The sequence below is a fragment of the Orbicella faveolata genome, unplaced genomic scaffold (genome assembly GCF_042242905.1).
Source record: "Orbicella faveolata isolate gen_17 unplaced genomic scaffold, um_ofav_v1 contig_24, whole genome shotgun sequence".
Taxonomy (NCBI): domain Eukaryota; kingdom Metazoa; phylum Cnidaria; class Anthozoa; order Scleractinia; family Merulinidae; genus Orbicella; species Orbicella faveolata.
Window position 1 is genome coordinate 20,480,311 of NW_028301552.1, and position 14,375 is coordinate 20,494,685.

Below are 14,375 nucleotides of genomic sequence, written 5' to 3' on the forward strand. Positions count from 1 at the left end.
GAGCGGCCAAACTGTGCTCGCTAGGGAGAACAAAGGTGTGCCTTTGCCGCTATCTCTCCGGGAAGGGAGTGTTCGAAGAAAATTTTGAATAAAACCCCTAAGAGGTGCCAAGACCCTGTTTTGTGGGTGTGGCTTGAAATTTTTTACACCGCAAGAGGTACCAATTCTAGAGCAACACTCAACTGACACTGACAGTTTTGGGCTCAATACCCGCAGCGGCGGATACCGCGGATACTGCTGTGGGACCCTGTGGGACCCTGTGGGACCTTTTGAAAGTGAACACCCTAAGAGGCACCAAATCTGCTTTTTAACCCCTAAAAGGTACGACGATTCCCCCCGCCCCCACCCCCGCGCCGTCAGGTTCGCGGGCTCAACTCAGCTGCAAAGCACCTTGGGATGAGGATAACGTCAGCCAGCAGACTTTGAATTTTGACCAGCGCCAGAAAGAGTCGTGTCTTGGGATTACTTCAAGTAGGAGGGAAAGGAAATGTCACTTCATTAGGGTGTGTGTCACTATAGGAGATCGCTCTTTGCTCACAGTTATTATCTGGTCGAGGCAATCTTGCAAATGTCAGAGGAGAAATAGGTGATACATTCACTAAAGGATATGACAACGGCAATGTCGCTAAAAGGACAAATATTTGTTGAAAGAAAATACACAAACTCAATATCCCGCAAGTTTTCTTTATTCCCCAATCCATAAACAGTACAAGTTTCCTTAGGCTTGTTTTCACTTAATTGTAGCAATCCACAGTTAAACATTCTGTACTACATACACCCTTAAGAAATGAACGATTTCAATTCCATATACGCAGAGTACTACAAAAATGATTCGTTGGGCTTGTATAAGTTTAATGACAAAAACCCACAGTTAAAAATGCGGCTTTACTACATTAACTCTCTTTCAACCCCATACATGACAAACAAGATTCCTTAGGCTTCTATAGTTCAATGACAAAAACCCCACAGTTAAAAACCCGGCTTTACTACATAAATTCTCTTTCAACCCCATACCTGCAGAGCACTAAATAGAAGATTCCTTAGGTTTTTATAGTTTAATGACAAAAATCCCACAATTAAAAACCCGGCTTTACTACATACACCCTTATAAACAATAACCGATTTCAACTCCCGACATGCAGAGTACTACAAACAAAATCCTTAAGCTTACATATAAGTTTAATGACAAAACCCCACTGTTAAAGACCCGGCTTTTCTACATAAACCCTCTTTCAATCCTATACATGCAGAGTACTAAATAAAAGATTCCTTAGGCTTCTATAGTTTAATGACAAAAACCCCACAGTTAAAAACCCGGCTTTGCTACATAAACCCTCTTTCAACCCGATACATGCAGAGTACTAAATGGAAGATTCCTTAGGCTTCTATTAGTTTTATAGCAACAACCCCCAACAACCCTTCAGTTAAAACTCCTACACCACATACACCCTTATAAGCAATGAACGATCATCTCCAGACATGCAAAGTACTACAAACAAGATTCCTTAATTTAATGACAAATACCCACAGCTAAAATCTGGGTTTCACTCCATACACCCGGCAATGAACAATTTCGACTCCAAACATGCAGATTGCTACAAACAAGATTCCTTAGGCTTGTATTAGTTTAAAAACAATAATGCCACAGCTTAAAATCCTAAACTACATACACCCTCAAGAAAGAAATTATTTCAGCTCCAAACATGCAGAGTACTACAAATAAGATTCCTTAGTCTAATGACAAAACCCATAACTAAAAACCGGGCTTTAATTTACTCCATATACCCTCAAGCAATGAAAGATTTCAACTCCAAACATGCAGAGTGCTACAAACAAGATTCCTTAGGCTTGTATTAGTTCAAAAGCAATAATCCCACAGCTTAAAACCTAAAACTACATGAACCCTCAAGAAACAAATGATTTCAACTGCAGACATGCAGATCACTTGGCAGCCTCGGTAACAGTGATCTTGCCGATGTGACGTCGGTTGGAGAAGTTGTTGTTGCGCGTGCTCATATAGCAGTACTCCCCAGGCTTCGTGATGCGGAAACATGGCGGGTTGCAGGAGGCTGGGGCGTTGTCCAGTTGACTCTGAAGAGTGGCCTGACCGTGATGTTGCACTTGCCCCGTGAAACATCCCGTGTTGAGATGAAGATTCAACTTGTGAGCATCGAATTCATCAACATGGTCGACGACTTCGAGAGGGAGGCTGGAGCATGTTTTTGGTTTGAGATAGCTGCATCCTTCCTTTACCCAACAAACGTTGGTGCGATCAGTACCTGAGACGAAGATCAACCAATTTCAAATTGTATATTAGCATTCCTTTTTCCTCTCTTCTCTTTGATTACTCTGGAAGCAACGCGGCCGAGTGGTTTAGGGCGCTGGTTTTATAATCCGGAGGTCCCGGGTTCAAGGTCTCCACCCTGCCACTAGCGGGATTTGTTTCTCGGTAGTCCCGAGCTCAAATCTACGGTCACGCTTTGTAAATAGCCAACTGGCGCGCCTCCTGCCAGTTCAGATTTTTTACTATGTTACGTTTGTTTAAAATATTTTGTTTCCTTTGTTTCAGTGGTATGCCTGTAAACTAGCTAAGCTTAGTGCTTGTATAGCTAACTGCATGACCCACTATAAATAAGATTTACATTACCTGACTCTTTCGATTTTGCAAGGGACAGCGAACTTTTCCACAGAGGAAACACCCCTTACTTTGATAGTTGCACAAATACAATACTTTCTCAATAGTTATTTCAATATCCCGGGGTGGGGGCGTACAGGGGTGGAGGGTCACATGCTGAATGGACGGGGATGCCCGTCATCTATCTTAGGGGTGTAAATCACGGATTTTGATCTCGCTTTGGGTCTTTAGGACGGAACGCCACTATTTATATTTTAGGGTTTGTGTCTGTCTGTTTTTAAGGGTCAAATAAAGTTCAAGCCACGCCCATATTGGTGGGTAAAAAATCCAATTTTCCAACAAGTCTTTTTGTCAGATTATGCAATATTATTACATAATCTCATATAGTCATCGGATGTGTTGAAGGTCTGAGGATTTTATGAAACCTGAGAATCTCTCCCCCGATGAGAGTTAATAGTTAATGAAGAGAGTGAAAACTAGCCCGATGAGAGGTTATAGTTAAGACGAAGCGTTACTATTTTTCTCATAGGCCATTGTAGCCTCTTCGTGTCTGTCTGTCTTAAAGGGGTCAAAGAAAGCTCCAGCCACGCCCAGGTCGCTCTCCTTTATGGGTTTAAATCAAATTTTCTGACGAGCATCGTTGCCCTTTTATATTTGAGACCTTCACCCCTCGGGATTCTTACTATGTTGTCCTTGTCCAGCATAGTGTGACGGATTGTTGTTGGAACCTAAAATGTGAAATCAACAATAGAACTGTCAGTGTTATATTTCTTGTAACCTGAAATGGAATAACGATGAACCCTTAGCTTACAAAAAATTGTCTGGCGTTGGACCTAACTAGAGAGGGGAAAGCACATTAAGGTTTGCATTTCACCAAGTTCACAGAGTTTTGACTAGGATGTTACTGAAACAGGGGGGGGGGGGCTTGAGGGAGGGAGAAGGGGTGAGAAATATCTTAAACTTAAACGGTAATCAGTAACTGGCACTAATCTGCATTTAAATATTTTTTCTCACCTGACCAAACAAAACACAACACATCCTCTGTCGTAACTGTAGTACGTTCAGGAGTGAAGCGATATTCCATGGCCGGGTAAGTCTGTACGATGTTTCCTCTCTTTCCCATTCCTCCAATGTAGTAGATGTTGGAATGCTGATATTTCAGAGGCAGATGATTTCGTGGTTTTAAAATGAAGACATGACTTCTGTCCTGGAATGTTCGTCCGACCTGTGCCGTGTTCAAAGCGAGTTGGAGATCGGTTGTGTTGTCAACGGCTTTCGTTACTGGATTAGGCGTAATGCTGCGAAAGCAAAAATAAATAGCTGTGGTACTTTCAAAGTTCTAGGAACTCAGAGACGCGAGTCATGGTCAGGTAATGGGTGACGGGCTTCCGTGAACAGTTCCCGTGGGGAGTATTGCAACGGTTTTCTCCAGGTTTACTCGTGAAAATAGATTCACACACACACACACACACACACACACACACACACACACACACACACACACATATATATAGATAGATAGATAGATGTTATGCCATCTCTACCACTTTATTGACTATAACATAAACCGTGACTTACTCATTATTGTTGCTGGCATTAAACTCGCGTGGAACGTCATCAGTGGTGATGTTGTATCTGTGAAAAATATATATGTGTTATTTACTAGCGGAGAGGTTCATTATGGGAGAAATTGTGCCTGAGGTTTCGCACACCGTTTGGCCTCTCTTGTGCAATTAGACCTTTCAAGACATGACAGATACTAAAATAATAGCTAGCTTCTTTCATCGGTACTATTTGGGAAATTAACAGGATAAGAATGGAGCAGGTGTTGGAAAATGTTTTACTTTCACTGCAATTTTGAACGATTTCGAAGAAGTGTGTTTAGCTGATTTCATTGAGGTAGGGTTTTCGGGTACCCAGTATGGTGGTTGATGTGAAGAAATCTCGAGACTAGAATAAAAAGGAAATGTTAGACCGTTGGTGGAAAGAATTGAAGTTTGATTCACCTCAACCGCAACACACAACGCTGTGTCGTGTTGGACGGGAAGCAAGGAACCTTCCACTTGTACGTCGAAAAATTTCCCTCCATGCTCATTCCATTGTGGTTAACGACGGTGGATGGGGCGTAGATCACATCCGGGGGTTTGTGAAGGAGAACATACTGTAACTTGTTATCAGCTCCTTGTGAGATCTTGTGTGCGTCGTACGGTATACCTCTTGCCAGCTTCATTTCTCCCACATCATGGCAGGTGCTCAACACTCCGGAAGTTTTCTCCAAGAAGTTAGCAATGAATTTTTTCCAGGTTCCTCCGGCGGCTTTACATGACTCCGCGGTGATGTATTTAGCGATGCATTGGAAGGCGGGATTATCTTGCCCGTTGGGTGGTGGACAGGTGATACCTTCTAAATTGTTTGGCATAACACACATGTCTGTAAAAGAAAGGTTGAAGAAAAAACTAGCGACTGAAACTACATGTAATAGGGAGTTTAAGAAAACTAAAACGCGAACGGTAACGGGAAAGCCTGGTTCACACTTGTGGGATAAGCATAGCACTAGTGAAATAAGCACGATCACAAACACAAGAGAAAGAAACATGTTCATTTTTCCTGTGCTTGCGCCTATGCTTATTTCACTAGTGTTATGCTTATCTCACAAGTCATGTGAGCCAGGCTTAAACAAAAAGGTTTAATGAACAATGGCTGTGCACGTGCGTTGTAATTCTTGGTACTTTTCTCTGCCGTCCGCCGAAAAAAAACAACGTGAAATGACCAAATTGTGCGTTGTGCGGAGAACGTGGACCAGGACGGATAATTTTTTAAAGTTATATTTCGAATTTTACGCTGTGTTCCTTATTCGGTTGGGAGAAACAAACTAAATGACTTTAGAGTATCGCGAGATTCGAAGGTAAAATGTAAATTCACTTTTTAATCGACGTTGTCCTCGATGTCACCGTCGTAGTTACTTATACTCCCTAATATCAGCATAATCAATAGGCCACTTCCGAGTTGCCTTTAATTTGCCTCCGGGTCAAAACGAGTCCTCAAGCGAAAATGTTGCACCAAGACTCGTTTTGAAACAGAGCCACAAAGCAACTCGGAAATGGCCTATTACAGCCAATCATAGTAACACAAATTGTGTAATGAACCAATCACAAGACGTGATAGAATGTGAAACCGGTGGTCAGCGTGGAAAAAGTAACGTAAACCAATGGACATATGATTCCCTGTCGCTTCCGTGTGTTTCATGCTTTTCTGATTGACTGCTGGGAACAGAATTTTTAACATGATTGCTCAAACGGTCTCAGGCTAACTTACGAGCTAGGTCAAGGTACAATAAGTCAAAGGCTTCGTATTTTTGTAACACTTATCTGGTGCATTGCAATGTTTTTTCAATTAACCTTCCAATTTTATTCGCCTCAGCTATAGTTAAACAGCTCCCTCGATTCTTTTCAGTCAGCCATATCCGTCGCGCTGACCAAACAACTAGAAGACTTCTGTATTATGAATTTTATTGAAGCTGTTAGTCAGTTGGCAACAAAAGGCTTTGAGACGACAAAATGGAGTAGAACTTTTTAACACATCAGTCTGAAAACAGGACCAACGATGAAAACAGACGCGACAACAAGCAATGGTATTGACATGACAAAAACCTTAAAAGTCAAACTCACATTTATGTCCATAATGAATACTGTTGACGTATTCCTTCATCAAATCCTCGGTCTTTTTATCGCTGACCATGATAGCAATGTCCTTCCACGGGCTGGGGCCCCAGTAGGGAAAATAATCACGTTCCTCGGGGATTTCAAAGCCATACACAGCTCCACCAGCGTTTTGACGTGTGTATAACGGCCGATCATCTCCGAGGTGTTGGTCAGCGGTGAATAAACCTGTGCCATAAGCAAAACGTGTTTTTAATTAAGGTTTGTACTTAGAACGAATTCTTAAAAGTAGCATCCATAAGTATGGGTTATTGACCAAGTGTGAGGTTAAGATGGCTGGATATTGGCCAAGTTCTTTTTTGCGTGTTTATGGACCGAGACGGAGGCTAGTTGTGAATAAGGCGCATGCCAAATGAGCAGTTGTGGACCAAATGGCGGTGATCAAACCAGGGAGTAGAGGGGTGTTTGGTCGCGCCGACATTTTCCTGCAAAAGTTCCACGTGTCCCAAGACATGCAATCTATGGACGAACCAAGGCCGCCCCAAAAGCCCTTTCCAGCCAGTCGGTGGGACAATAAGTCACATATATAGGAGAGGGAAACTCTGATTTTAAACCTGGGCAGATAGAGCTCATTAGTACTGACACTGCAGTCGTTTAATAAGGGAAGGAAACCTTAACAGAAAAACCCTGGCCCTCCGGATTGGAAAAAAATACATTATTACTGAAACCACAAACAGAGCTAATTCGATTCTTGAGAGCAATGTGTCTATTACTCTCCTTAACGGAGGTATTATGACGCATGAGAGGAGATCCTTGAGCCAAATAGGTCACTGACTCGTGCATCCACGAAACGCCGCGACGATTGGAAATTGGAACGTAAGGACACTGTACAGAAGTGGGAACATCGCACGGACCGGGAGAGAAATGACTAGTGGAGGTTTTGAAATCATAGGAATTAGTAAAACACACTTGATGGAACAGGGAAGAGTGCAACTTGTGAGGGAGAAACCATGTATTCTGGAAGAGACGACAACAACCACGGGGAAGGAGTTGGCATCCTGATGTCACAAGCTGCAACAAGAGCCTTGATGGACTGGACTCCAGTAAGTGAACGGATTATTAACGCGAAGTACTTCTCCAAACATAAAAACCTGACCGTTGTTTACACCTATGTACCTACAGAAGATGCAGAGTGCAGGATGAGTTCTACATGAAACTACAGGTGTTGCTGGATAGTAGAGACATCTATGATGTGCTTCTTGTCACCGGAGACATGAACGCCAAAGTAGTACACGACAACCGAAATTATATAAATAATAGCCTCCATTTGGCGCGAAGATATGCTCGGATATTTGTCCGCGGACATTATCTGTTCCGAGAAGCGAACAACTTTCCGAGAGCGTAGTTCAAGGAAAACTGTGAGCGATGGATTATAAGAAAAGATAATGGACAAGCACAGACTAGGACTGCAGAGCGATAATGGGGATAGTCGACTGTACAGATTGTGACATGAACGAGTTGGTCACTGACCGGAACACTGTTTCTTGACAAGAACGTGGCTCCATGTGTTCCCGGAGTAGGGAGGGATAGGGGGTTTCAGTCGACAGGTGCATAACATTGCTTTATATTTAGGTTTCCTTCATACTACTGTCTCACCTTTATTTCTTTCCCTGCGGTAATATGCCTGATAGTAATTGTAAGGTTCATGAATTCCGTAGGATTTTGAAACGTACTGGTCCTCTCTCCCTCCGTCTCCAAAAGACTGACTGGCAGTTGATTGGCCGTTGCGAATCGTATGGAATTCAAACTCCCTGTCCACATTATCAGAAGCCATCTTGCCCTGGGGGTACGGTTGACACATGTACTGTAAGATAACTTGTGTTTCCACCATGTCATCTGTCTTTGGGCCGGTCCCGTGTTGATTCGTCCACATGATTTCTATTTCAGTTTTGTGCTTTTCCTCATCACATCCGCTCATGTAGAACTCCTAACAAATAGAAAATCAGTCAGTCAACCCGGACCCTGATACTCTCCAAACGTTTTGGTAGTTGTGTGAGGCGTGTTCCTTGAAGCCCTTGCCCTTTTTCAGACCAAAGTATGTGATTTTCTACACCCTATTCAGGGGCGGATCCAGGATTTTTCAAGGGGGCTGGCTGGTACCTTGGAATTGCAGAATCAATGGGACATCTCCCACAAATGTTGCATTTTGAGAATTGAGACCTAATAATTGAAAACTGTTACACCATAAATGCTAGCAATGCCACAAAGTAGAAATTAAATTACAATGAGGTTCCTGTCCAGAGTATTTGCCTTTATTTCTGCCATAACATTGACAATCTTTTTCATTTTTTTTTTGTTTGTTTGTTTTTTTGTTAATCCAAAAGGGGGTAGCTGCTATTTCGAACCTGACCTAAATATCGATACCCTGTTAACAGTACACTTCTCTATTTGCGTTAACATTTAAGAAGGGCCTCAAAGTTCCCGATATCTAATATCACGTAACAGAACTTATTTTATCTAAACAACATACCGAAATTAAGGACATACTGCACGAACCATGCCCTATATCAGACCAAAATGGTTAAAATCTATACCCAATTTTGGCCGACACGGCTTCAAAATCATACCTTCTGGTGCCGCTTATACCTACGTAGCTTGCACAAGGGAGTAACCTCCCCCGGATCGAACTACCGATAAATCAATTAATTGACATTAAATAACCAATCAATGACCCGCAAACCAGTCAACGGACTGACTGAATGGGTGAACGACCGGACGAACAAAGAACAAGCGAACGAGCGAAGAACGAACAAACAATTGAACAAACGAGCTAGCTAATGAATTATCAAAAGAACGAATTAACAAACAAATGAACGAAAAAATGAATGACAGATTAAATGTGGTAAGAGCCAGCCCAAGAATTAAGTAAAAATGAAAACATTCTGTCACTACTTGTTATTTACCATTGGTAGTTGTCTGTACTCTGGTATAGCTGTTGCTCCTGGGTCTGTGTCTGCGTTGTCTCCAACATTGTACCCACACTTGTCATTGTTCTAAATCAAGTAAAGAATGATGTACTTACCAACTAACTGATGTCGATAAACAGTTTAGAGTTTGAATTTGGAATGGTTGGAATGGCTGTTAGCAAATTTCGAGAGTAACAGACCAAATAGCAGTCCCGTTGTAGGGGTGGTGAGTGGAGTAAACGCGAGACTGCGAAAAGGCGAGACTAACGTTTTTCCTTGCAAGGGCGAGACATTTTGACTTCTTCAATTGTGGGACCGAGACTTCAAATGCGAGTTCGAAATATTCAGTTTCTAAGACGTTCCGACATCATTTATAGAAAGAAAAAGAAACTAAATTGGTAGGTACTTCGAGACTCTCTTAGCCTTGCCAAAAATTTGGTACGGTGTGCCTAAAGCAAAACATTAATAGAAACTGTGATATTATTGCATATTACCTGCGAATTAAACAATCTATTTCGGTTATGGACATTTACGTCGGCACCGTTTAAACGGTTATTAGATCCCGGTGGAAAATGCAAGTACATGTCCGCCATGCATGGTCCGATAACTGCAGCCAGGAGGCAGCCCCATATGAAAATGCTCCTCATGTCCTGTTTCATACAAAAGAACCAAATATGAGCTAACAGGTCACTGTCGATATATTAAAATTCAGCTTGATAGTGAGGCCTAGAGGACACAAACAAAAGAAATGAATAAACATGTCGTTCAATTCCCTTTGTTTGTGTCCTCTAAGCCTCACCGCCAAACTGAATTTTGATATATCGAAAACAGTCTATTGACACACTTGTTATCGGTGGATGAACAGCTCTGCAAAATTGCCAGTTGATTTCAACCATCTGTGCTCTTCTCCAACTTCAAAATACTTTCCATTGGTTCGATTAACTTATTTTTTAACAATAAATATATTACAATAAATAAAACTTTCTCTGACCAAGGTAGCAAGTTTAGAATGCATTTTTCCAAAGTTTGCTCTCGAACGTTGACAGCAAAACACCATATACTTGTTGTATAATAAGCGCTTTCTATTGAAATGCGCGTAGCTTGTGTGAGCAGCATACCTTTGGGAAAGTTCTGGTATAATTCTTATTTTCAAAAAATTGAAAGTTTTTTAACTACATAAAATGTAACTATATAGACGGTGGTCTGTTTAGTACTTATCAGGAATACAGTGATCTTACCTTAGATCTCAAACTTTTCAGGCACTCGTCTTCTTCTGACAAACGTACAGCCCGAAATGAACGACTTAAATACACACTGTGATTTAAAATCCTAATGTGCTTGAGATATGGGCTGTCATTGCGGTATTTTATTCTTATTGGTGGTCTTTGACATTTCAACTATGGTGATTAACTGCAGTGAAATTGATTTCCTTTAGCTCGCGGCGGAATGTAAGAAAACTCTTTCACATCCACGGCAACGGCGAGTGCTTTCACAAGATCAGAACTTGTATGTCAGGTCTCTGATTGATTGTATTGAAATTGTCACTTCTGATTTATGTCTTGACTAATTAAAAGATCATTCTTTATTTCTTTTGACGCTGATTAGTAATTATCTGTCTCATATTTCACCAGAATGTCTTGATTGTCGAGGAAGATTGAAGTGCTAGTACTGACTAATTAAAGACGCATGCCCATGAGCAATGATGCTTCATAAAACAAAACCACATTTTAGTCGCAATTAAAACGAAGCATAACTTTATACTTCGCAGCTTTGAGAAAGAACGACAGCCCTTTACTTTCATGCTACGTTATATAATGTTAATTGTAGAACGCTTATGAAAACTTTAAAAAACAACCAAAGGCTGAAAATAACAACCATATCGACCCTCCTGTTTACCCCAGCCTCTCCATTAAATCGTGAAACTCTTCAGAGAGATTGAACCATTGTAAAAGGAATTAAGAAAAGAAGGGCAGCGTTAATTTTTGTAGTTTAATGGATAATTATTTTGTCGATGCTCTTGTGTTTATCTGCCTTTCGTTTTTTATGATACGTGCTTAGTGAATGCAACTTGGCGTAAAGAAATTTCTGTTGAGGGGTAGATTATTAGGTCGACTTTTGTGAACTAAGAATTTTTCTTCTCAATAGCGCCAGAGCAAGACCGTGAGTTTCGCGATATTGTTGACTGCGCACCTTCCTCGTTAAAAGCAAGAAATTCTTCAGTGTTAAATCGAAACTAGGATACAAAAAGTGACACTAATTTTTATATTTCATACGATAAATATTTTATCAATACAACTCTTATTATCACATACTAAATGTTCGGGTTTTTTGGATTTCATGATTCGCACATACAGACATTGGTATTGTGGGTCTGTTTTGATGGTAAGTTTTTCGTTTTTATTTACTCATTTAATATTGTTTAAGTTTGACTGCAACAACGGCCATTACTTTCGCAAGAACTTCAAATGTGTTGAAGGTGTAAATCTATTCTATCACCTTATCACAGTTCTATTTAATTTCATAAGAACATTTTTGAGCTAGCAAAATTTTTGAGGCAAGATGAAAAAATTCCTGAACAGCGCCTATTGCAACTCAACACACCTTTATCAATTTAACTCAATCTGTTTTGGTTTACGTGCGCTTTAGTCTTTCAGAGTAAAGTGTCCAAATTATTGTTTATACTGTGGTTTCCTTTTTAGAATTGTTTAACTAGCGTACAGAAATTTATATTGAGAAGTGGACATTTTGCAGTCCTCTGTTTTCTCGAAATTCAGGAAGCAGCCTTAATAGCTCTTAATGTATTTAGGTTAAATTCGTATTGTTTCTCCCAAAGCGCGCACTCGAAAGTTGACTGCAGCAAACTAACACAACTATGCATTACATAACAAGCGCTTTCTGTTGAAATGCGTGTACTTTGTATGAGCAGCGTAAAGCATACCTTTAGTAAAGCTCTGTTATGATTCTTGAGATTGCAAACGTCGGAAGTTTAACTATATAAAATTTAACTACATAAACGGCGGTCTGTTTTGCACTTACCGGAAATACAGTCATCTTACCTTAGATCTCAAACTTTTCCCGGCACTCGTCTTCTTCTGACAAACGGGCAGCCTGAAATGAACCGACTTAAATGCAGACTGTAATTTAAAATCGCATTTGCGTGAGAAATGAGCTGTCATTGCGGTATTTATTCTTATTGGTGGTCTTTGACACTTCGTCTTTGGTGATAAGTTGCATTTTCGTTAAGCACCTTCCGTACACGAAAACTTTTTCACAACCCTAGTTAACTCGCGTGCTTTTTTGAAGGCAGTTGACAACCAGGGTGATTGACTACATTGAAATGGTCACTTGTGATTTATATCTTCGCTAAAAGATCATTCTTTATTTCTTTTGACGCTGATTAGTGATTATTTCTGCCTCATATTTCACTAGAATGTCCCGATTGTCGAGGAAGATTGAGCTGCTATTACTGACTAACCAAAGTCCACAGGCAATGTTGCTTCATGAAAGAAAATCACATTTCCTCACAATTAAAACGAAGCATAACTTTACATCTTCACAGCTTTTGAGAAAGAACGACAGCTAGGTCATTACTCTCATTTTACGTTATGTATGTTACTTGTAAAATAATGTTATTATAAAAACTTGAAAAAGCAACCAAACACTTGAAATAACAATCATATACACATTCATTTTTTACCGGAGTATAGGGAGTTTCGTTTTATGAATAAAGAACTAATGATGCTTGACATGTGGACAATGTGATTCTAAGCAAGACCTTGAGTTTCAAATGTAGAATATCTCTGCATGCAGCCGGCCTCTCCATTGAAACATGAAATCCTTTAGAGAGAACGAACCATTGTAAAAGAAATTAATACTTATAGTTCATTGGATAATTATTTTGTCGATGCTCTTGTGTTTATTTGTTTATCAATCGTTTTTATGCCGCGCGCTTGGTGTACAGGCACTTTCACTAAGTATGTTGATGTTGTGAGTCGCTGATAGTCATCTCTTTTTAGCGTCATGCAAACTTGGCGTACAGAAATTTATATTGTGGGGAAGATTATCAGGACGATTTCAGTGAAATGAGAATTCTTTTTTTTTTTAAACCGCAAGAGCAAGCCTGTAAGTTTCGCGGCCTTGTTAAACTACTGGGCAACCTCCTAGTTAAAAACGAGAAACCCTTCCGTGTAAAATCGAAACCAGGATGTAAAATGTAGCATTAATTTTTATCATTCATAGGATAAATATTTTGTCAATGCAACAGTTATTATCACAAACTAAATGATTTCAGTAATGTTGCGCGCATATACTAGTATCAGAGCAAAGTGTTTCGAATTATTGTTTATTCAGTTGTGTCTTTTTAGAATTTTGTAACTAGCGAACAGAAATTTATATTGAGTGGTGGACTGTTTTCACTCCTTTGTTTTCTCGCAATCCTGGAAGCAGCCTTAATAGCTCTAAATGTATTTAGAGCTCCTTTCTTAAATTAGAATTGTTTCTTCCAAAGCGCGCATTCGAAAGTTGACTGCAGCAAAGTAGCGAAACTATAACATTACGTAATAAGCGCTTTCTGTTGAAATGCATGTAACTTGTCTTAGCATCATACCTTTAGGAATAAATTTACTCTATCGTGCATACTAAGTTTGCAAAACAAACGAACTTTAAATTTTTAACCATGAACGGCTAGCTGTGAAGTAATTAGCGGGACTACATGTGATCTGACCTGACTAATACATGTAACGTGTTTGTAAAATTGTTTTAAATGCCGATGTCATTACCGCGCCTTTCAATAACATGCGGACTCAAAGCTCAACCGACAAATGCGTTTTTCGCTACCGTCAATCAAATGTTCGGCGGCTCCTCCCAGCTTCCGACTACTGCCAAGCACTGTTTCTTTGTCTGAACTGTGCTCAATGATGTGATTACCGCGCGCTCGGCAGTATTCGGAAGCTGGAAGGAGCCGCCGAACATGTGATTGATGGTAGCGAAAAACGCATTTATCGGTTGAGCTTTCAATTTTAGAGTCCGCACAGGGAGCCCTCACATCCGTTTAGAATATGAATAAAAGATTAACCTACCTTTATCGCGCGTGTTTTGTGTTTGTGGCGGCCATTT

At 40.4% G+C, this 14,375-nt stretch overlaps 1 protein-coding gene across 3 annotated transcripts; it reads right to left on the bottom strand.

Annotated features, from left to right (window-relative positions):
* Positions 1-670: 670 nt before the first annotated feature.
* On the bottom strand, positions 671-12,363 carry LOC110047203 (protein DD3-3-like). 3 transcript variants are annotated; one of them, XM_089292151.1, is made up of 10 exons: positions 12,317-12,363; positions 9,755-9,910; positions 9,258-9,347; positions 7,951-8,281; positions 6,304-6,522; positions 4,642-5,065; positions 4,214-4,270; positions 3,650-3,933; positions 3,319-3,363; positions 671-2,279 (listed from the first exon to the last, which is right to left on the bottom strand). In XM_089292151.1, exons 2-10 carry the CDS (start codon positions 9,905-9,907, stop codon positions 1,942-1,944), a joined length of 1,941 nt encoding a protein of 646 aa, XP_089148277.1. In that variant the 5' UTR covers positions 9,908-9,910; positions 12,317-12,363; the 3' UTR covers positions 671-1,941. The 3 variants fall into 3 exon arrangements, with proteins under 3 accessions (XP_089148277.1, XP_089148278.1, XP_089148276.1); XM_089292152.1 differs by lacking the exon at positions 12,317-12,363 and adding an exon at positions 10,499-10,549; XM_089292150.1 differs by lacking the exon at positions 12,317-12,363 and having other exon boundaries at positions 9,755-9,919.
* Positions 12,364-14,375: the final 2,012 nt, after the last annotated feature.